This window comes from Mollisia scopiformis (genome assembly GCF_001500285.1).
Source record: "Mollisia scopiformis unplaced genomic scaffold LY89scaffold_45, whole genome shotgun sequence".
NCBI lineage: Eukaryota > Fungi > Ascomycota > Leotiomycetes > Helotiales > Mollisiaceae > Mollisia > Mollisia scopiformis.
Window position 1 is genome coordinate 44,557 of NW_017263625.1, and position 21,263 is coordinate 65,819.

At 47.2% G+C, this 21,263-nt stretch overlaps 11 protein-coding genes across 11 annotated transcripts; 7 read left to right on the top strand and 4 right to left on the bottom strand.

The window, feature by feature from the left end:
* Positions 1-846: 846 nt before the first annotated feature.
* On the top strand, positions 847-2,354 carry LY89DRAFT_769569 (glycosyltransferase family 69 protein; the record flags this gene model as incomplete). The annotated part of the gene is made up of 2 exons (XM_018221822.1): positions 847-1,170; positions 1,225-2,354. The coding sequence occupies exons 1-2, from the start codon at positions 999-1,001 to the stop codon at positions 2,352-2,354; spliced, it is 1,302 nt and encodes a 433-aa protein (XP_018060662.1). The 5' UTR covers positions 847-998.
* A 667-nt stretch (positions 2,355-3,021) lies between these two features.
* On the top strand, positions 3,022-4,355 carry LY89DRAFT_692557 (uncharacterized protein). The gene has a single exon (XM_018216561.1). The coding sequence runs from the start codon at positions 3,080-3,082 to the stop codon at positions 4,331-4,333; it is 1,254 nt and encodes a 417-aa protein (XP_018060663.1). The 5' UTR covers positions 3,022-3,079; the 3' UTR covers positions 4,334-4,355.
* Positions 4,356-4,485: 130 nt separating this feature from the next.
* Positions 4,486-7,550, bottom strand: LY89DRAFT_726625 (uncharacterized protein; the record flags this gene model as incomplete). The annotated part of the gene is made up of 3 exons (XM_018219067.1): positions 6,790-7,550; positions 6,672-6,753; positions 4,486-6,579 (listed from the first exon to the last, which is right to left on the bottom strand). The coding sequence occupies exons 1-3, from the start codon at positions 7,392-7,394 to the stop codon at positions 4,486-4,488; spliced, it is 2,781 nt and encodes a 926-aa protein (XP_018060664.1). The 5' UTR covers positions 7,395-7,550.
* A 297-nt stretch (positions 7,551-7,847) lies between these two features.
* Positions 7,848-8,409, bottom strand: LY89DRAFT_678862 (uncharacterized protein; the record flags this gene model as incomplete). The annotated part of the gene is made up of 2 exons (XM_018213774.1): positions 7,848-8,223; positions 8,333-8,409. The coding sequence occupies 2 exons, from the start codon at positions 8,407-8,409 to the stop codon at positions 7,848-7,850; spliced, it is 453 nt and encodes a 150-aa protein (XP_018060665.1).
* Positions 8,410-8,752: 343 nt separating this feature from the next.
* LY89DRAFT_633084 (uncharacterized protein) lies at positions 8,753-11,630 on the bottom strand. The gene is made up of 3 exons (XM_018211328.1): positions 10,692-11,630; positions 9,448-10,638; positions 8,753-9,391 (listed from the first exon to the last, which is right to left on the bottom strand). Exons 1-3 carry the CDS (start codon positions 11,273-11,275, stop codon positions 8,992-8,994), a joined length of 2,175 nt encoding a protein of 724 aa, XP_018060666.1. The 5' UTR covers positions 11,276-11,630; the 3' UTR covers positions 8,753-8,991.
* Positions 11,631-11,651: 21 nt separating this feature from the next.
* On the top strand, positions 11,652-13,781 carry LY89DRAFT_412796 (uncharacterized protein). The gene is made up of 4 exons (XM_018207344.1): positions 11,652-11,731; positions 11,817-12,170; positions 12,226-13,117; positions 13,176-13,781. Exons 2-4 carry the CDS (start codon positions 12,113-12,115, stop codon positions 13,723-13,725), a joined length of 1,500 nt encoding a protein of 499 aa, XP_018060667.1. The 5' UTR covers positions 11,652-11,731; positions 11,817-12,112; the 3' UTR covers positions 13,726-13,781.
* Positions 13,782-14,920: 1,139 nt separating this feature from the next.
* On the top strand, positions 14,921-15,982 carry LY89DRAFT_603461 (carbonic anhydrase; the record flags this gene model as incomplete). The annotated part of the gene is made up of 4 exons (XM_018210305.1): positions 14,921-15,168; positions 15,312-15,478; positions 15,550-15,739; positions 15,796-15,982. 4 exons carry the CDS (start codon positions 14,921-14,923, stop codon positions 15,980-15,982), a joined length of 792 nt encoding a protein of 263 aa, XP_018060668.1.
* A 471-nt stretch (positions 15,983-16,453) lies between these two features.
* Positions 16,454-17,051, top strand: LY89DRAFT_769573 (uncharacterized protein; the record flags this gene model as incomplete). Its single annotated transcript, XM_018221823.1, has 2 exons — positions 16,454-16,767; positions 16,817-17,051. 2 exons carry the CDS (start codon positions 16,454-16,456, stop codon positions 17,049-17,051), a joined length of 549 nt encoding a protein of 182 aa, XP_018060669.1.
* Positions 17,052-17,336: 285 nt separating this feature from the next.
* LY89DRAFT_712637 (inositol 5-phosphatase-like protein) lies at positions 17,337-18,810 on the bottom strand. The gene has a single exon (XM_018217993.1). The coding sequence runs from the start codon at positions 18,774-18,776 to the stop codon at positions 17,466-17,468; it is 1,311 nt and encodes a 436-aa protein (XP_018060670.1). The 5' UTR covers positions 18,777-18,810; the 3' UTR covers positions 17,337-17,465.
* Positions 18,811-19,125: 315 nt separating this feature from the next.
* On the top strand, positions 19,126-19,481 carry LY89DRAFT_412846 (uncharacterized protein). Its single transcript, XM_018207345.1, has one exon. The coding sequence runs from the start codon at positions 19,173-19,175 to the stop codon at positions 19,356-19,358; it is 186 nt and encodes a 61-aa protein (XP_018060671.1). The 5' UTR covers positions 19,126-19,172; the 3' UTR covers positions 19,359-19,481.
* On the top strand, positions 19,149-21,220 carry LY89DRAFT_712638 (general substrate transporter; the record flags this gene model as incomplete). The annotated part of the gene is made up of 3 exons (XM_018217994.1): positions 19,149-19,673; positions 19,707-20,540; positions 20,582-21,220. Exons 1-3 carry the CDS (start codon positions 19,605-19,607, stop codon positions 21,218-21,220), a joined length of 1,542 nt encoding a protein of 513 aa, XP_018060672.1. The 5' UTR covers positions 19,149-19,604.
* Positions 21,221-21,263: the final 43 nt, after the last annotated feature.

Here is a 21,263-nt window from a genome sequence, read left to right on the forward strand (position 1 = left end):
TTGGGAACTTCCAGATCGCGGTCTGTGCCTGTACTCTAGCATATCGGACGTCAAATAGAAGAAGGCAGCAGAGCATTAGTTTACGCATCATTTCGAGTGTGAAGTAATTGAAAAAGTTACGAAAACAAGTAGCAGTCGCTAATCGAATGATATATAAAGCTTCAAACTTTCAGGGTAGGACATTTGTTGATATTTCTGCCCTACCTCTTGTGCAGCCGCTTTCAGGACGAATGCGCTTGCTCAAATGGAGGTCCATCAGCGAAAATACTGAGCTGGAGGCCATAATTGTCAGAAACTGAGATATTGTAAAAGCTGTTGGATCCACTGAAATCCCGGCTCGTGTTGTGGGATATTTAATTTAATCGGTCGAGCGCTATTTCCCCTGAAACACTTAGGCAGCGAGACGTTGAGATTGAGTGTTGGTATTATTGTTGGTTTGATGTCCGTGTTGGTGTTTGAAAGACATACAAATCAAGCCTCGTGCTTTACCCCTGAGCCTCGCGTAGAGCAGGAGTACTGACCGTAGCTTACCCTACATTCTCTCAAAAGCTGCCCACATGTGCAACAGAAAACGACCACTTTACCTCTTTATATTCTATGTTTTGTGTCGTGCGTACATAAATTTGAAGTTTACTAAGCTTTTAGTTGGTAATATTTCCAGGACACAAATGTTGTGTACCGGCTCGAGGGGAAGCGGGGGGAAGAGCGTTGCGCGCAAAATTCCCAGCGCAGTGGTAAGCATGATATGCAGCGCTAAGATTAACAACCCGAGAGTGGTTCAATAAGGATAATTTCGTGGATCTACAGCCTACGGCGGTAACGTCAAAACGGTATTGACTCATGAATGTTTGTTATTTCTCGGGCCGTTTTTGCCATCTGCACCGCACAAGAATACCAACGTCCCTCAAAAGCAGCTCCATGTCCATGAATCTTGATGAACATGCATCTTCGCTTTTGCAGTACCTCCCCTTAATATCGATGAGGTCCATCTGAAAATAATGCTAACCGGACCATGGCCACCTAGAAAGAGGCTGGTCGCCGCCGCTGTGGCAATCACAACCATCGTTGCTTTCGCAACTGTCTCAAACCTTCAGTATCGATCATCTGAATGGGTTGTGAACTTGCACCTCCCTTCTTACAAAGACAGTAACGCAACAGAACAAGAGACTGGTAAGCATGCATAAGATACATGTGAAGTATATCAGCTGACTGAAACCCACTAAGTTGCAAATACGACCCTCCTCAAAGTGTTGGCGCCAAGCTACATCAAAGCAATACTTGACCCTAAGAACAAAAAGTTCGATCGCCTCCAGTGCCCAGTACCTACCCCTAAGCGATACGAATATCTTCAAGTCGACAATAGAATTGCGAAAACTGGCGATGGCAAGACAAAATACTTCTTTGCGCTGAATCTGAGACAATGCATTGGCATACTACCTCGATTGATGGGATCCATTGTGGAAACTGTGCGATTCCTCGGCCCCGAAAATTGCGCTTTGTCGATTGTGGAGGGGAACTCGGATGATGGGACCTTTGAAATACTGGAAGCGCTGCGCAAAGACATGAGAAGCCTGGGACTTGAGTTTCACCTTCAGACTAGCGACATGAATCCTCAGAATGGAGACCGAATCGAAGCTCTTGCGAGCCTTCGAAACCTGGCCCTCGAACCACTATTCAACAATCCAAGTCAGTATTCTCCAGACTCAGCCGTGATCTTCATCAACGATGTCGCTATATGTATGGAAGACATATTGGAGCTGGTTCACCAACGAGTCTTTCAGAAGGCGGACATGACATGTGCGATGGACTGGTCAGATATAGATCCAGCGCCCATCTTCTACGACATCTGGGTAGCAAGAGCCATAAATGGGGACACGTTTTGGGAGATTCCGCCAGATGGAGGCTGGCGATTTGCGTCAAACCTCTTTTGGAACCACCCAGTATCTCGCCAGCGATACGATGAGCACAAAGCCTTCCAAGTTTTCGCCTGCTGGAACGGAGCCGTGGTCTTCACCGCAAAGCCCTTGATACAGAACAACATACGATTCCGGAGGTCGAAGCCTGATGAGTGTTATTCGGGTGAGCCTCGATTGTTCTGTAAAGACTTGTGGATAGAAGGGTATTTGAAGATTGCGGTAGTACCATCTGTGAATCTGGAATATTCGGATCGGTCTGCTAAGAAGGCTAAGATGCTGCATGGATATGTTACTGATACGGTAAAAAGAGAGGATGTTAATGATGAGTCGTTGAAGATCGTTTGGGATGACAAGCCACCTGAACAAGTCAAGTGTATGGCTTCTTTTGAGGACCAGTCTTGGGTACCCTGGAACCAAGGGTTCGAATCCAATGGTTGATTGTAATATTCTTCTCGTTGTCCTTCGTGGCATGATCTGTCTAGGTCTTGTGCTCATCGACATGAACTTGCGTTGGCTCCTCTGAGACTACCGCTAGAAGACCTCGCCCCTAATAAAAGCCACTACGAAGAAGAACTTTCCAAATTTCTCCAAAGTTGGGCAGCACAATATGCAGCTACTAGCAGCCCCTCTGAGAATCATGATCCCCGCTTCCAGAAAAGCTAAACACGTTTTCGAGCAGAGCGGGGTTGAAATACAGCCTGTTTAAGACCATACCCATCTTTGTACCCTTACTGAAACTTTCCATATCTTCAAGCTTGTTTTACTTGATTTGAATTTTTTTCTTTTTTTTATTGCAATTTCGTTATTTTGAATTAACAAATAGACTGAACGATACTTTGAATGGAAGCTATTTTCTCTTTTGATTTAGAGCTTTGGATACAATATAAATTTATAATTTGAATGTTATTTATCATTGAAGAGTTTTCGTAAAGAAAAAAAATTTACAGTGAGGCCCTAGACATAGCAAAGCCTCGCTGGAAGCCTCGGTGGCTGAGTAATGTCAGCTGCATCTGCAGCCTAGCAATCTATGAGCATATTGGCCGAGGATGACTTCAAAAAGAGCCTCTGTCCCTCGCAAATTTCTGACGCTTCGCATACATGCGCACATGAAGAAAAAACTACCTCTTTTTTAAATTCCAGATTTCCTCCTAACTCTCGACAATATGGATGCACCCAGTCAATCAAACCAAATGCAAGCTCTTGTCGGAGCCCTAGGCTCGGTGATAGGCTATCTCGGCTCTGAAGTCGCAGAAAAGGTCCTCTTCGAGCGCCTGATGTGGCCGCAGCGATATTACAACGATCTCACCTTCTCCATCTTCCTCAAGCAGGGTTTCCTCATGACCATGGGTGGACCTTTACACGCGGCAGCTCTTGCTACGCTAGACGTCTTCAGAGACAGCGGACTTTACAAAGGCACCCGCCGAGGTCACATGCTCGGAACAGCCTTCCTGCCTAGTACAAATGTGACGAACTTCCTTAGGACGGATAGCGATAGTAGAGGTATTGCCAAGCAATCGAGAAACGGGTTCTGGGTGCAGGTGTTGAAGAACATCAAAGATGTCCCGGTTAAGGAGCATGTGCCGAGGATCGATAGACAACCAACGAACGATCTGATGCATGTAAGAACGAGACAGCCAGTCCATCATCTCAGGTTTCGACTCGTTTCCGATATCGAACCTCCAGGAGAACATGTCATTTGCATCAGCGAGGAGAGGACTACATTGAATGTAGTTCTGGGCATCTTTCTCAGCGAACTGAGTGCTGTGATCTCAGCCGTGGTCGCTGGAGCTAGAATGCGGGATTGGTGGCTGGTACCGTACTTATGTATTCCCTTGATCCTTAAGTTGCTGTCGGTACTGGTCAACGTTCGAAGGTCTGGACTGGAATCGTATCTCGAGCTCCAAAGGAGTGGATCTCTGAGCGACAGTGTCGTGATAGAAGTGCAAAACCCCAATCATGGATTCGCTGTCTTGGAAGGGCCGGAGCCCGTCATCCGTCAGTTTTTCCGTCATTATGGCCACCCTAAGCGCGATACTTGTGGAGATAGAGTCCGGGAGGTTTTCTCAATCTTGCTGATATATTTGTTCGTTCTCATCTTCCCGGTTGGCTTGGTAGCAAACTTGTGGATGAGCACCGAGGTGCAGTACTTGTGGCTCGCGTACCAGCTATATGCCATCTTGGCAATGCATATTGTTCGGATTTTTGGCTGGGAGGGTTGTGGAAGAACGGAAGAACGAGTTGCAGGCCACCTCAGAGATAAAATGGAAGTATGGCTTTACAGTACTGGTGGTTGCACGGTAGGAGTGAATCTGAGAACTACATATGTTGATCAGATCAAGGCGGGCGAAACGATGGTGCAGGAAATTGTCCGCAAACATAGACCACACGATGTGTTGAAGAGCCATGCCACAGTGTAGCTATAGAGCATGTACATACGTCAATAAAATGGTGTCAAACCTTCTTCGAGTTCATTTGTGTCAACTAATACTCACAAGACAACCTCTTCACAGAGCTTTCTATCATGGATATCCAGTTACTATGGCCCTCTTCATGCCGAGAAAAAGAAAAGTCAAACGACAATGAAATCCAAGAGACTTGTTACAAATGTCTCGTGCTTAGCAACTCGCTCAAACTGTGTACGAAACATTCCCACCTTGCGAAAGATGCCAGCCCTCCGAAGCCCAACTTCATCAAGGCGTTGCAAAATGATCCCTTCGAGACGTTGCCTGTACTCTACAGCAACATGAGTCTGGATGGTCTCTTTCTCATCGTAGAGGAGAACCGCGTAATACGACCCCTCCAGACCTTGCAAAAATGCATGCAGCCCGAAACTGCCATCTGGTATTTTCAGGGTGAATTGTTTCGCGTATTCTAGAAAGAGCCTTCTGAGAGGGGGGATGTCATCATCTGGCGTCACCTGCTTTTGAACACCGGTAAGCTCTTGTACTGCTTGTGTATATCTCCTGGCGATGTGATCGGGGTTGCGATTTATGGCCCGGATTTCGCTTGCAGGAAGCACATTCCATGCCCTGCGTGAAGGAAACTTGATCATGATATCCTTTTCCGCCGATGCTCTGATCTCTGGTGATGAAATAATAATAGCCTCCTTCATCCGAACAGCTCCGTTCTGGAGCACTTGCCAAGTTTCAACTGATGAATGTCCACGACGAGTTTCGTTCTCAGTCAGCGTTGGAGGAGCAGAAGCTTCATAGTATCCATACGGTAACATACTCCCGGGGCCTCTGGAGATCCCACTTGGAAGATAGGCAAGATACTCCATACGCCAGTCCATACCGAAGAATGAAGCACCAAGCTTTGTGCGAAGTTCTAATACAAAGGTGTATGGATAGTCGCTGATTTTGACAATAGAGCTATCGGACTTGGAGACTTCCAACCAATTTGTTACACCGATAGCAGACATGAAAGCCAAGGCTCGATCGCGGGAGCATTCTCGTTGGTCTGCTTGATATAGTATTCTCATCCGAGTCAACTCAACGAGTTGGCTGAGCCCACTGTACTTCAAAGTCGTTTTGAGTTGAGCTAGACTCTTAGACTCCTCGTATCCATATTCGAGAAGTTCTTGATCGGGGTTCTCAACCGGATCACCATAGAAGAAGTTTGCTTGGCGATGAAGCATGTTGAATGGGGCCAAGTCAATGAGGGATATTAGGCCATCAAGCTTTAGCGGCTGCTTCCCATTTAGTGAGAGATATTCCCAGTTTTTGTCGCATATAATCATATCTGGCCTGAGACATGCTTCCTGCAAAGTCCACAAAGAACTGAACCACTTGTTGATATCAGACCTCGAAGTTTCCTGTGTTGTCTGACCAGCAAGCTCGCAGTCTCTGCGGTGGGCTTCTTGGAAAATGCGCTTGACCACATCAATATTCACGAGGTACTTGACTCCCTCACTTGACAGACCTATTGCTGTAATGACTGCGCTCTCAACTGCTGCCTTCACGCCCTCAAACCCGGTCACGTCCGAGAACCAGACTGCTGCGTGCTTTGCACCAGAGAATATCTTTGCTTGGATACTGACTTGTTCCAGATGAATATCTTTCCACTGAGGGGCGACAACACCTCTGGCACAGTTCTGAGGAATGCAAACAAGGTCGAACCATATATAACGGACTCCGAGTGACTTGGAAGCATCCTTAAGAATTTCGGGAAGTCGTTCAACGGGAAATCGAGAGTTCTGGACAATTGGCCATTTGACGTTCGGAACCTCGACAAGTGCCTTGTCCCATAGTGCCATCCGACCCCAAGTGTGACTAATAGCGGCATACTCCACGTCTCCAGGGTACTCCACTGTCGCATCAATTAATGTATCCCACAGATACCGCGGCTTCCCTGTCTTCTCCGCCACAGAGAGCCAAGGACAGTAAGACACAATTGGGCCGGATTTCCCTGGCCTTTTGAGGTGTATGAGATCCATTTCAAAATTTCTTCTGCTGATAGAGAGAAGAGATGATGCAAGCGCAATGACTTCATCCAACGTGTGAGAAATAGGATTTTGCGAGCTGCGAAGAAAGACTCGAGACTTATAATGCTTCTCGACTGTGGGATCCTCAAGCTCTTTTTCCTCCCAAACAAGACGCTCTTCGTCTCCTGATCCGGTAAATGGGACGCCTTTCTTGGTTAGCGTGTGAATCGTGATGGGATTCTGCAAGCCTCACTCAAAATGTTGCACTTGTTCAAGGCAATTTCTTTCCACTGCGTTTGTACGAGAAGCCTGGCATTTTTTATGTTGCGAACTATCTTCAGGAATGTCGGCTCGAGGATGGGACCAAGAATATAGTCTGGAGCTTCCGACTGCTTGAGAATCTCCTTCTCTCTGCTGCGGTAAAGGTAAGTCGAGGTGCGTTGCACGTACGCAGCATTATATGCAGAACCTCGAACATAGGAAAGTTGTGGAGGAAAATGTCTGCTTGCGTCTGGCGGTCTTCTTCTGGGCGTGAACTCCATGTTGAAGAGCCGATACATACTCTCGTCATATCCACGTCCAGTGATGAAATTGGTGCGTTTTTCAAAGAAAGCATCATCGGGTAGAAAGGCTAGTGCCCTCACGGCCATGAAGGCTAGAATTTCAGAAACAATTTCAGGACTGGCATAAGATGCGTCGATCCAGTCCAAGATCATCCTTAATGAATGATACTGGATTTCTGTCAACGACTCTATGAAGTCATCGCGATAATTTTTACCAAGCAGTAATAGATAGATACAATGCCAATATGCCATTGGCTCGCGACTGCTGTTGAAAATCGTGAATTCCAGTTCAAGACCTTGGCTGTCGAGGAAAGGTTGAATCGTAGTCCACAGCGGAGGATCTTCCCATCCGACGAGTTCGTCTCGAGTAGCGAAGACAGCAGGAAGACCAAAACGGACGCCAGTCTTTCCATCAGCGAGAAAATACTCTTCTAACATTACAGACGCTCCATCAATACCAAATAAACCCGAAACATCATCGGAATCGTCCATGATAAGAGCTCGTCTTGACGAGGCTAGCCGGCTGGTAAAGCTCGGCTGCCTGGAAAGGCTTCAGAGGAAGAAAGGAGTAAGATCCTCAAAGCGCGCTCAACAAGACTAATTACAAGTGCGTTATGATATATGGGCTCGAGTCGTAAGGGTGAAAAGATCACAAAACAATTATGCCAGCTGTAGCTTCAATTGCAGCTGAGAAGGTAGTTGGTGATGCGCAATTTTAAAGCTAGCCCCAATAGGGAGCTTCATGCAAGCAACAGATTTGGTAAAATAAGCGAAATACATAAGCAAGTTTGAAACTCCGAGAGCTTTGAAGCTAATTTTCGTGTATTTCTCTTATGACCTGGAACATATATGGAAATGTGGTACATCTTCAAACCCTCCCCATCTCACACCACTCTCTTTCAATTCATCTCGCTCTCGCTCTCACTGTTAAACTCATAACTCCTATCAGGTGCTCTTACCCCAATGGCCACTCTCTAACCCCAGCTTGCCTTTGTCCATCCCCTCCACCTCCAAGCCCTCCCCCGGCCCACTTCCACCAACAAATTGTCTCGACGGAGGCATGACCGAAACTTGTTCCCTCACGACAGGTTTGAGAGGTAAAACCGTTTCTCGCGGCGGCCAACGATCGAGTTCCTCTTCATCTTCTTTCGATTTGCGAAGGGTGAAGAGTATCACGCCGAGGGATCGAATGCACATTGTGCGCGGGGTAGGTCGAGGTATTTGAGTACAGTAGCGGGGTAAGAGGAAGTTGCAAGCGATATCTTGAGGCGGGGAACTGAGAGATTTGGTGAGTACTCGAGGATTCGAGATCCGAATACAGCTATATCATTACGAAGTTTGCACGGTGTGATGAAGATGGATGTTGGTCTGGATCGAAAAAGATCACGCCTCTAAAAAGATGTCTCAGATGTCGTGTAACGTGAGCGCACTTAGGCGCCGTGGCCTCCTTAACCGCTGCGGGTGCTTTGCACAGCCCCCATAATGCTGTCCAATTGTTCGTAGTCATGTTCAAAGTCATAGGGTTCGGAGCATGTTGTCATCAGAAAGAGAGGATGTGAGGGGACCAATTTTGGTTCCGCGGCATGGAACATTGTTCACAGAATAGCACACAAACCTTATGTTTAATTACAGGTTAACTGTACCTTTGTGCTTACAAACCAAGAAATTTCCAGCAGCGACTGAGAACATCTCCTGTTGACAACGCCCCATAAATTCGTGATCGCCTACCGTAGTCTTATGGGAATACGGATCCCTACCACGCTAAGAAATATGATTCAGTGAGACATATACTCGAATGCAGCAATCTCAAAGTTGTCAAATTCCCATTGATGGATCTGGAGTTTCCTGGTGGCCAAGTCTAGACCTTCATTAATGCTTATGGTCGCTTGCTAAGATCGCGGCCCGCCCCCTACACAACCTTAAATTTAACCTTATTTGACGGTCTTGCATGGGGCGGCATTGAGGAACATCGTATCGGGACATGGGCAACAACAATTGACGGTGGTAAAAGAGAGGCATCGTCGTAGAAAACCTAATATGGTTTCTTATTACTTCCATGGAAAGCGCTTCTCATATCGCCGTAAATCTCTCAAAAGTACTTTCCCCCTTTCCTCAATTGCAAGACATCCTCTTCAAATCCAAACCCTATATGCCTTGCACCATCCCGATCTTCCTCTACCACTCCATTCTTCACTAACACCCCAAATCGTAATTTCACTCCAGACATCTCAGTGGCGAGTGGAACAGCACCCAAAGAGTGTCCCGTCGATAGCATATCCAGCTCCGAGTTACGAGTCGTCGCCATCATAGCGGAGAAGGCGGTGGAATGAACAACACCATTCGCTAGGACGCTATAAAAACCAACGCAGAGAGAGATGAGCGCGAAAAATATGGCTATGCTGTAGGAAATGATGAGGTTTCGAGAATTGTATTGGTATACATTGCGAGTAGTAGCATATAACACAGGCACGTTTGTGGAGTTTTGAGATCTGGAGATATTGTAAGCTCTGATAGGTTAAGACGGAAAGGAAAGAGAAGAACTTACGTGAGGTCAGAAGAACTCAGCATGCTCATAGTGATATTACCTGCGAGGTCCTCTACGGCAAGTGCGATGCTTCGATTCCGACACATCCAGTCTGGTTTATTGAAGAGGTCCTGTGCGCCCACTAAGGGGAGATCGTGTCTATCGTTGAGCGAGGAGTTCCAGAAAACTGGTGTTTCTCTGGCGGTGCTTTCGTTGCCACCAATAGCAATTGGGTTGTTGATGAAAAAGTTGTTCGTGAAGTCATCGCAAGCGCTGAGCCCAGTCATGAGTGATCTACTGGAAGAATCCCAGATTTGCATATTGACACTTGTGGATCCAGGAAGTGTGTTGTACGGCGGCGTAGTGCCGAGCGTGACATTTCCGCTGATCAGACTCGTAAGTGCAATGAAGAGAGACATGTAAGAGAGCGTGTCTGCTGGAAGAGTGGTGGCTCCAATACCTTCTGGCTCGTTCATGTAGATTGGAACAAAGTCATTGGTGGTATATGCCACTTTGGTTTGAACGCCATTCGTAAATTCGAGCTCTGCAGTATATGATGCGTTACCCAAGATGCACACGTATTGATCCGTTGATGTCAAGAGCCATAGTTGTTGCGTGTGAGTGTATTGGGGTTCAAAGTCTACGTCGTTGAACGGAAAATCAACATCCCAATTGTTGTATTGATCAGTCTGGCTTGACGAAATGGGGCTGTAAGTCAAAGTATTACTAGTGTCACCTCTAAACCACCCTTGGCTGCCCTCATAAGGCGCAAATGCGGATAGGACAGCCATGTAGGGGCCGGCTTGCTCGCCAGTGAAGTTGAGAGTGAGATTTCCGTTCTCGAAGGTAGACTTCGTTAAGGTAGGGTATTGTCCATTGCTGTTCGCGCCTGCCCCGATGGCATTTGTGTAATAGTCGAAAGCGGGTTGCTGGGTGCTGTTTGCAGCCGAACATTGCAAGGACGGCCCGTAGAAGTTCAGCGTAAATGAGGAGTTGGGCTGGGGTGGCGTCAAAGGCGTGATAGCCATGCTGTCAGCTACTTGGGTTGCCATCGCCATGATTCTGAAGGATGGCTCAACTAATGTAAAATTATTGAAGAATGCGGCGGAATTCCAATTTGGCGAAGCCAAAGACGTGAGTCGTGTCTCGTTGAGAAGATTAGGGACAACAGATAGGGTACCAGGTGGTGTTACACCCGCGAGAGCTGTCAACCTAGTAGGCCATCAGAATCGAGAAGTGATGATCGTTGGAGTGTTTTTACTTACCAACTAATCAGGGCTATGAAGACCCCGATCTTTGCATGTCTGGTCAGATGGAAACTGAGAAACCCCATTGGATTTGAGGTTAAGGAGAACATCTTATCCAAAGATCCAAGAGGGAATGATTTTCGACGAACAAGTGTCCAAATGTACTGATTGTAACTGAGATCACTTGTGGTCTTGAGAGCAGCAACTACCAAGAATGCGAAGGCTGTGCCGAATCTTGTCGACCATTGTTGACGGGACGAGGACCCAGCAGTCGTGCCATCCAACGATGCATAGTAGAAGTGATGACCCAAAGCAAACCCGACACCCGCTAGAACTGAAATCAATATGAAAACTGGCGTACTCCAATGTATCCCCCATTTGACGAGTTTCTCTGGCGAGACACCATCCCTTAGAGAATGGCTTTGGCTCTGAAGAAAGGGTTCTTTGACCTCACCCTTAGGACGATGTTCCTTCCGGATGTCTGTTGGGCTTGTCTCATGACTTCTCTGATGTTCGACATTCTCGGAATAATTCAACGGTGTATAAGCAGTGGTCGGGACAGCCTTGCGAGGTATGACTTGATTAGTTGTCGAGTGAGACATAGAGTCTCGCGGTGATCAAGCAGTGCTGGGAAAGCCAGAGTCGCAATGATTCATCTTCCAGTGCGAATGTAGACGGACGGCTTGTCGTGGAGTTAGTTTGTAGACATGAAGAGAAATTTCGAAGTGAAGTTTGTTGAGCTAGGCGTACTTGTGAACCAAGTACCACGCCGTATCTATGCATGAGGCTATCCATGGGGCTGTGCATGGATCGCAAGTGCCAGCGCCTTGACCGCCTCTCATTGGCTTTTGAACGCGAGAGTGCAATAGCCATCCTACGTTCAGCATTTGCATCCAAAACTTTATTCTGTATTTTGTTGAACTCATGAAAGGGCAGGGCTTCTGATTAAGCAGAGTTCGGAAGGCGCGGCCGGGTCATCTCTAGGTGATCGCTGTCAAGGTTCATGCTTAAATGCCGCACTGCAGCCCCGAATTTGCCAAAACTTTATTTCTTTACAGGTAATGGAATTTATTGTTGCAAAGAAAGACATCGGATTTGAGAAAATCTCAATTACATGTAGACAGATATGCTAATTGTTCAAAGAGATATACAGCTTTCAATATGAAAAGTCCACTCCGCCTCAATTACCAATTCTGTTCTTACTTACCTCAATCTAATAGCAGTGGCATTTGATGTCAACGAGGCTGCAATGATCCCTGCTGCCTTTTCAAAACCCGCAATGCAACCGGGGGGGTCATCGCGCCTTGCCACGACCACGCTCCTTCCTCGCCGTGCAGTTTCACACGAGGCTGCCAAGATGGAAGAATCCTCTTAAGGCCCGCAAGAGAGTTCTTCACCACTGTTCCTTTCTGTACATATTTGTATATATCACATGTGCGATGATTTTGCGGTGGAAGCGCTTGGCCGTTCCGGCGCTGGCGGGCGTGAGTGTCGCCGGTATGCATTTCTTACTTTTGATGGAATGGCACAGGCTGACGACGAATTGTGGCAGACAATTGCACATCCACATCTTCGAATGGCTTCATAATCGATTCCCAAGCCGCGGCAGATGCACTGAATAGCTGTAGCACCGTCTCGGGGAACGTTACTATCCAGGGCAGTGGCTTGACGACAATTGCCTTGAATGGCATCCAGATCATCGAAGGCAATCTTGCAGCTTCGGGCTGTGATGACTTGCAAACGATTACGGCTCCCGTCCTATCGCAGATTTCGAATAACTTCACACTCTTCAATCTCCCTCTCCTCGCGAGTCTCGAGTTCCCGCTGCTGGATAACGTCAACGGAGGCATATATTGGGATACACTACCGGAACTCACGGATGTTTCTTTTGGGAACTTGACGGCTCCAACATACGGATTGCCAGGGACGAATGTTGATGGAGATATCTCGATAGCAAGTACTGGCCTGTCCAGTCTTGCATTCCTGAACTTCACGCACTACTCGAATCCAGCCAAGATCTGGATCACAAGAAATCGGCAACTCGATACTGTTAATCTGACGGGCCTTTCATGGGGCAGCAATTCGTTGGCTATTGTCGATAACGGGCCTTCCGCACAAATCTTTCTTCCAGACTTGAGATCCGTGGGTGCTATTACGATTGAGAATGCGGGACACATAGATGTTTCTTCACTATCGGAAACTAGTGGGAGTGTTAATATTTCAAACAACGCTGTTGATGTACTCTCAGTCCCGAACCTTACGGATATTGGTGGCAGCTTTATCGTCGAGAATAATGGCCTCTTGGACGATATCAGTCTCCCACTCCTAACATCCGTCCATGGCGACCTCACAGTCTCCAATAACAGTGTCCTGCACATGATCGGCGACTTAAACCAACTCTGGTACTGTGAAGGGAGCATCGATCTCTCTGGAGACTTTCAGACGTAAACCTCCCTCCTTCCCTTCCCAACTATACTTTTCAATATTGACAAACATCAACAGAGTCACACTACCCAGTCTTCGCAACATCATCGGCGGTTTCCACCTCAATAGCTCTGACCCAGACTTCAACTGCACGACCTTCGACAAACTCGCCTCGGAAACCTCCTGGTCTTCATCTTTCTATTCCTGCGGCGCCTACGTACCTGGCTCACCCAAAGATCTCGCAATACATTACCAAACTCCGAACAACGAATTCAAGCTCTCGAAACCAGTCAAAGCTATTATCATCATTTTGTCTGTTATCGTGGGCTTATTTCTTTGTGCTTTATTGTTGAGGCTCTATTCGAGGAAGACGGCGGGCAGGAGAGGAAGTTTAAGTAGAAATCGGAGTCGGGAGGACGGTGTGGATCTGGACGAGACTGGTGTTACTAGGTCGGCCGAGGAGGGTGCGGATGCACTGCCGAAGTATAGGAGGGTGGGAGAGCCGGGGGAGGTCCCGCCGGTCTATCAGGCAAGTGAGGATGCGGTAGAGGCAGGCAATCAGAACACGGAAATGGCGAGTAGTAGCGCTTCTGTGACAGCTAGGAGGAGATGGTTCTTTTGGTCATGAGTTCACGAATTAATGAATTCCCTTGCATTTTGCTGCAACTTGTTTGTCGAGCTATAGCTTTTGGTTTCCAGGCATGGTATCGTCAACGGAACTCTGCTGCTCGAGCCTTTCTCTACTGCCCCTTTTGCCTTGGACAATATTGGCGACTCAAGCAATACCGAGTCAGAAGCATCAATGAATCTGGCCCAAGATGTACAGCGATCTCATGGCTAAATTGATGGAGCATTGTTTGGACATGCAGGGTGCGGGTAAAGTAAAACCAACACCCAATATACAGAACATCCGATGTGATCCAACAACAATAGATACAAGTACTTAGGATCCTCCTTCTCATATGAACCTCAGAGACTCTTAGCAATTCCACTGAGAATTTACACCCAATTAATATCACCTCCCTTTGACCTCGCGTCGCAGCAAACCCAGCATCCCACCCACAACATGAAACCATCACATCTCCTCATTATTCTCCCAGTCCTCACATCGACCTCTTTGGCGAATAAACCAGAACGATCTACGGCAGTAACTTGTCCCCCAATCGTCGATAAACTATTCTGCGTTTACGGATGCGCGTGCAAGTGTATTGATGCGAAGGTATCTTGTACTGCGGATGGCAATTCATGCGCGCGAGACGATGGAATCTTCTGCGAGGAGCGGTGTGCTTATGAGAGTAGGGAAGAGGGGAGGATGGAGATATGAGGTTGCGGTGGGGTTTGGAGAGCATTGGGTTTGGAAAAGGGAGGAGGGGGTGAAATGATGGAGGGTTTTGGAAGTGAATGCAGGATCTAATGCTTAGGAAATTGGAGAGCTCAAGAAGATAATAATTGGTAGTTAAGGAAAAATAACTTTGATGAAAGTTTTGTTGTAGTATGTAGGTAGAGCGCACCCAACAAGAGGGAAGCAAGGTAAATTACCTATTTAATATAGTAGACCCGAAACTCTTCCAAAACGCTCGCCTTTGAGTTTGACTATGGTTGCCCATGAAATTTGAGAGAGATCCTCACGGTCTCCAAACCGGAAGTGCCGGTTCTTCATCAGTTATTCTTAAGTGTGTTATAGTAAGTGAAGAATCTTGGCTCGGGTTGGCTGGAATGTTGTGTTGAAAGACAACATTCCAGCCAAGCCCCCTTCTCCATATTTCTAATTTCCAATGTACAGAAATTCGAGTTTCTGAGAGAGTTTCTAGATCGCAACAATTATGCATCTTTCGCAATCAGTACTCACAGTACTCGGTACTGCCACTCAAGTATCTGAATGGGGCTACAATGCTCATGACGGCCCTTTGCTGTGGTCTAGTCTCAACACAATTTGGGGGACGTGCCGCACAGGAAGGCACCAGTCTCCAATTAACCTTGATAATAGAGTCGATGGAGTTGTTCTTGGAGATACAAACGAATATCATCTACAATATGCCTCGCCTCTCGTGGATGTACCATTTTACAACACGTATGTAGATCGCAGACTCGCACGCCTCGATCAACTTCTGCCAGTCAAAAGTCTGAGAAATCTCACTTATCCCTAGAGATACTGATTCTTTCTTCACTTGAATATATTTAGGATCAAACAATACTGACTTTCGGAATTTGTAGACACCACACTGTGAAACTCGACGTAGAAACCAACAGCAAAGACTCTACTCTAACCTTCGGAGGTGCAATCTATACCCTTGAATCAATCCATTTCCACGTCCCCAGCGAACATCAAATTCGGGGCGAGTCTTCCTCTATGGAAGTACACCTTGTGCATAAAAGTAGAAGTAAATAAACCCTTCCTCATACAAATCGGCTCCATGAAGATAAGATCATTTGAAGAGCTAACAAAAGCAAGCTCCAACTCCGACTTTAGCAGTCATAGGCTTCGCCATCGAAGTTTCGGCAGGAACTTCCAATGCTCAACTCAACACAATTCTCTCTCGAGCAAGGGACGCGCAACCACCAGGTTCCAATGCTGGGTTCAGTTTTCCAATTTTGTACCTTGACACCATAGTTCAACATTTCAAGAGAAATCTAGTTTACCGGTATGTCCATATCCATATCCATCCAATCTCACCAAAGATTTCTGACAGTTCTGCAGATACTCGGGCTCCTTGACGACCCCACCATGCGAGGAGAATGTAGAATGGCTCTTCAGCGCCGAGCCATTGGCGATTGACATCGGCGCGTTCAAGATAGCAAAAAATGTTTCAGGGTCCAATTTGAGATATATACAGAGCAACCCCGGGGTTAAAAATGTGCTTCAGGAGGCTTGCAGTCGCAAATAGGAAGCGAAGTTGACGGTACGTCTATTTCTAGAGTGGGAGGTTTTCATGCAAGAATTTTGTTGCAAGACTGATACTAGCATTTTGAAAACGACAGATTTAACAACGCGAGATATTTTGGCTCAAGTTCAAAGAGTTTAATAGAGTCGACGAAGGAAAAGCTAACTTGGAGTTGTCCAGTCACTTAAACCTATTCGTAGTAATGCACCCCTTTAGACTCAACCGTAGCCGCAGCCGGCATTGCTTTTCTTAATGCCCCCTTTCCATAGCGGCAACGCTACTGCGTCTAGCGAAGGCTATAGCCACTACTGCAGTCTAGCTACCCCACTACTTTACTCAAAATCCCAATGCCGAGGCCATACTTCCAGATGATGAGGAGATGTGGAGGTAGTGGAGAAAGGCACTCATTATGTATATAAAGTCGAGGTCATTCCAGTTGCAGTTAAAAATTCACCGTACATCCAAACCGAAAATATGCTTGCCATCAAGTCAATCATCCTCCTATTTACATCTGCAGTCCTCGCGACTTCCATCCCTCGAGATGCCCACGCACTCGGCTATGAACTCCTTTATTCGGACTTGGTAGCTCTTGACAAAAGCGTGAACACCCTCACTGCCGCCGTGAACGCGTATACGAACGGTACTGAAGAAGCAGCCCCGATTCTCGCGGGAGTTTCGTACGTCAACGCGACAAATCGAAAGGGGTATTACGATGCTATGAGCGACAGAGTTGCCGTGCAGAATTTGAACGATTCTATTACCATTGCAGATTATGTCGCGGATCCGATGTAAGCTTTCCGTTTCCTACTAAAATGGCAACCTAACATCATGGACCAGTGCCGTTGACATCACCGCGGGTGTCGCTGCTATCATTCAGAAGAAAGACCCACTCGTAGAATCCGGGTTGCCGCAGCAGATCTTGGACGGCTTGAATCTGCTGGTGATGGATCATGAGACTTTGAGTGCGGCTATTGCAGCGAAGTTGGATCCTGCGGCACTTGTGGTGGCTGCAGTGCCGGTTGCAGAGATTGATGTAGCTATTCGGAGTGCCATTGCCGACTTTGAGCTATGAAGGAAAGGGATCGGACCTTGAGAAGTAGTATGTAGTACAATTAATTTATAGAAAATAAACTTTTTCTGTTGAGGAGCGTTCTATGAGTGAGGAGTACTGTAGTTGCCCGAGTAGAGTCGAAGTGAGGTTAAGAGACACAAATTTTGCAATCAAGTTGCAAGATAAATAAGGAAATGGGCTATGGCAAACTTGCTCTGAATGGGGTGAGGGGAATTCGGCAGCCATGACAAGGAAGAACTATAAACTTATGACTTGTGAAACGAAATCAAATCATGGCATATCAGAAACTCTAGTCCTCAGGGCGGACAATCCAGGGATCTAATTTCGTGTAGCATCATACATTCTCAGGTCGGCCCATAGCTCCGCAACTCCACGCTTCAAACTCATAATTCGTCTCTCGTAACCTTCCGTAGCTCACATTTCCAGCATAGCTCTAAAAGCGAAGTATGCTCCTATAGCACCCACAGCCATCGCTAACATAACGCCTCCACCCTCCAGCGTAGTCGTAAAATACATCGCGAACCCAGCAATCAATTCCAGCTTCCTAGCTCTCTCCCTCTTGCTCTTCCAATCGATATCGATCTCAAAAGGAGGATGTATTCTCGGATCATCTGCATCTTCATCTTCCCCAGGTGCGGGTATCTCGCAGAAGGGCACAGTAACTTCTAATGTTACAGGTCGGTGATCGGATGTTGGAAGTAACGGAAGAACGCTGTATTTGTGAACTATTACATCCGTGGGTACTGTGCTGCAGAGCCAGATGGGAGCATCGAGGAAGAGAATCCGATCACACCAACTCGGCCACCGGTGTTTTGCCCAGTTCCACTCTTTTAGTTGGTCGTCAGGAGTGAGGAATGGTCCTTTGGATGTGTATTTGTATGTTGGAGGAAAGGTGACGGCTGCCTCATCTAGGCCATGAAGTGTTCTATTTGCGCTTCGTTCTTGGGTTAGTTGGTCGTGCTCGAAGAGTGAGGAGTAATGGCGTGGGGACGAATCGTCTTCATGTGGTTGTGGGAATGTTTCTTTGTGGTCACTGCGTGAGGGGGACATCGATGAAGTGCGGTAGTTGAGATCGCCTGCTACGAAGAGGTAGGAGGTTGGTTTGTAGATTGAGGCATCGCGGGGTGAGATTGAGAGGAGGGGTCGATTTTCTGCAGCGAGGGAGGTCGCTGATCTCCTCTTAGTGGTGGAGGAGAATACCAAACCGCGGACTATATTCTTCCAGTCTTCGTTTCGACGCTTCACTTCCCATTCCATCGCTGCCAGGTGTGCAGCGACGAAGGTGAGCTCTACAGATGTGCTAACTCTGCGGTATTTGAGTCGTATTGCAGCGGCACCTTTATTCCCCATTTCTGCCAGACCTACACCGACTCCTGCATATTCTATATCTTCTGTCCATGTCTGTTTCTTAGCAAAAACCATAATGCCGGTCATGCCCAAGTTCCGTGCTGCTATCGGATCGTATAAGGGGAGGTCGTCGGTTGCATCTGACCACTTTCGAGCGCCCTTCTGGACTGCATGGTTGAATCTGATGAAGTATGGGACGAGAAACGATCCGCCGATCAAGCTGTGGGGTATTGGAGCGATTTCCTGAAGGGAGAGGACGACGAGGTCTGGCAGCTCCGAGGAAGTGAGGTTGGAGAATAATTGCGAGGCGAAGGCTTCTGTGTCTATGTAAGACCTTCCGCAATTGAAGGTCACGATGTATATGTTGATGTCGGCCATCCTTTCACGGCATGGTAGGTTGAGGATTTGAGGTTGTTGATGTTCAACGATCTAACAGTCGCGAATCTAAAGAGGTCGTGTGCTGCTGCAAGATTACGTCATAGCGCCAAAGCCTGGACGACCTGAAATTCGTGGCCGATTTTGCGATAGTGCCCAATTCACAAAATGTAAAGTATTGCGCATAATAAATTAAGTTTATACCTAATATTTTTTAATAAGAACGTGAAATAGTTTTTTGATAAGTTAGAATTTAAGTTTAATTGAAAACAAACTATGTAGTAGTGCGTAATACTCGAGTTAGTATAAGACATTTTAGTGTTCTCGAGTCCCAAAATACCAAAATCGGCTAGGATTTTCATAGATGGAGAGGACGACACAGCCGAGCATTTTTGAGTAATGACTGTGGCACCAGTATTAATATTGTATTGCATTACTTTGATAGTCTCTCTCAGACGATATTGTTTCCATTTCGCTTCCAACGTGGTTAGGTACCGTTGCCGCTCTACTCAGGAGCTACCCACCTTTGTCTCACCCTCTACTCAGGTTACTCAGTCACGTTTCTACTCTCCCTTGTTTGTATAGCCGGAACTATAAAGTAAGCGAGATAATTAACTTCATATACATAGGTACATTAGACAAGTGGGGCGCGATGAAGGTTGCGTCCCTCATTAGATTGTGGGTTCTCTCGCTCGGAAGACTACCATGTGGGTAGGATGTGTGGATGTGAGCGCGAACAAGATGTGAACAGGGTGCGAATAAGATGGGGTCGAAGGACTGAAAGTTGCACTGCTTCACCACTCCATCGTTTCCTCCAGAGATAATCTTACAATGGCGGGCCTCGAAAACAGGCACTCCGCGACCTGTCTCGACGACCACGCTCCCACGGGCACCTCCAATGTATCCAACACGCCTCCAGCCTCGGCTCTCAAGATCACACGAGATTCATGGAAGGACAATAAGAAGGGCATCGCGATATGTTTCCTCATCAACATGGCTATGTTCGAATTTGGCCTGGATCAAGGCATGGTGAGCGGTTTCCAAGCCATGTCCGGCTTCTTGCATGACTTTGGCTATCAAGACCCTCACCTGCCAGGAGGCTATGGAATCTCTACGACGGTGCAACAGCTCATCACCAGCCTCGTGTCGGCCGGCATGTTCGTTTCCACCTTTGTATCAGGCTGGATGAGCAACAAGATAGGACGCAAAGGTGGCCTCTGGGTGGCCATTTTCTTGATGATACTCAGTGTCACGATTCAGATTGCCGTCATCAAGCCCGGAGCTCTGTACGCAGGTCGCATTCTGCTGGGCTTCTCTAATGGCCTCCTCCTCGTTTGTGCACAGCTGTACGTGCAAGAGACCATCCCGTCCAACCTACGTTCCCTAGCCTATACATTTTATCAATTCTGGATCAGCTTTGGCGCGTTGCTCGGCACGGTAATCAACAACGAAACTTCGAAGAGGCTTGATCGATCATCCTATCGCATACCCTTAGCCGTCCTTTACATCCTCCCAGTACTGCTTGCCATCGCACTCCTCTTCCTGCCCGAGACGCCACGACATCTTGCTGCCCATGGGAAGTACGACGAAGCAACACAGGCGCTTCGCTTCCTACGTGATGCCGCCTACACTGATCTCCAGATTAGGGAGGAAATGGCGGAGATCAAACATGCCATCGAGATTGATGAGGAGATCATCAACACCATCGGCTATCGTGAACTGTTCCGTACAGCTTCCATCAAGCGCACTCTGACCTCATTGGCCTGGGTCTCTTTTCTGCTGCTAATGGTGTTCCTTTCGTTGTTCAGTATGGCGTCTACTTCTTCATGTTGTCTGGAGACACGCAACCTTTCCGGGACGTCGTCATCCTTTCCTGCGTTGGTCTTGCCGGTGTTCTAGTCACCCCCCTTTTCACCGGCCAAGTGGGCAAGAGGTTGATATTAATGACTGGTGGTTTAGTACAAGGGTTGTGCATGCTCGGTATGGCACTTTCATACTCTATTCGCGGCATTGACGGGGTCAGTGGAAGGGTGATCATCCCCATGTCTTGCCTTTACTTGTTTACTGCTTCATCCACAACATCGCCGTACTCGTGGCAGGTCGCAGGCGAAGTTCCAGCGCAACGGCTCCGTGGTCACACTCTGGGATTCGCCTCGTCGGTAACTTACCTCTGCGGATGGTCCATCACATTTACAATCCCATATTTCATCAATCCAACGGCGTTGAATTGGGGTGCACAATACGCATACATTTGGTTCGCCAGCAACCTCCTGATTTGCGTCTTTACCTTTTTTGTTGTGCCAGAGACGAATAAGCGTACTCTCGAAGAGATTGATGAATGCTACATCCAAAAGATTCCAATCCGAAATTTCCCACGCTACGAATGTGTTGGCACAATGAGCTCGCGGCTGGAAGCTGTACAAAAATTGGAATCGGAGCACGAGTAAACTTACGACCATCGTGAATGAGAAGACTAAAAGGAATACGCGA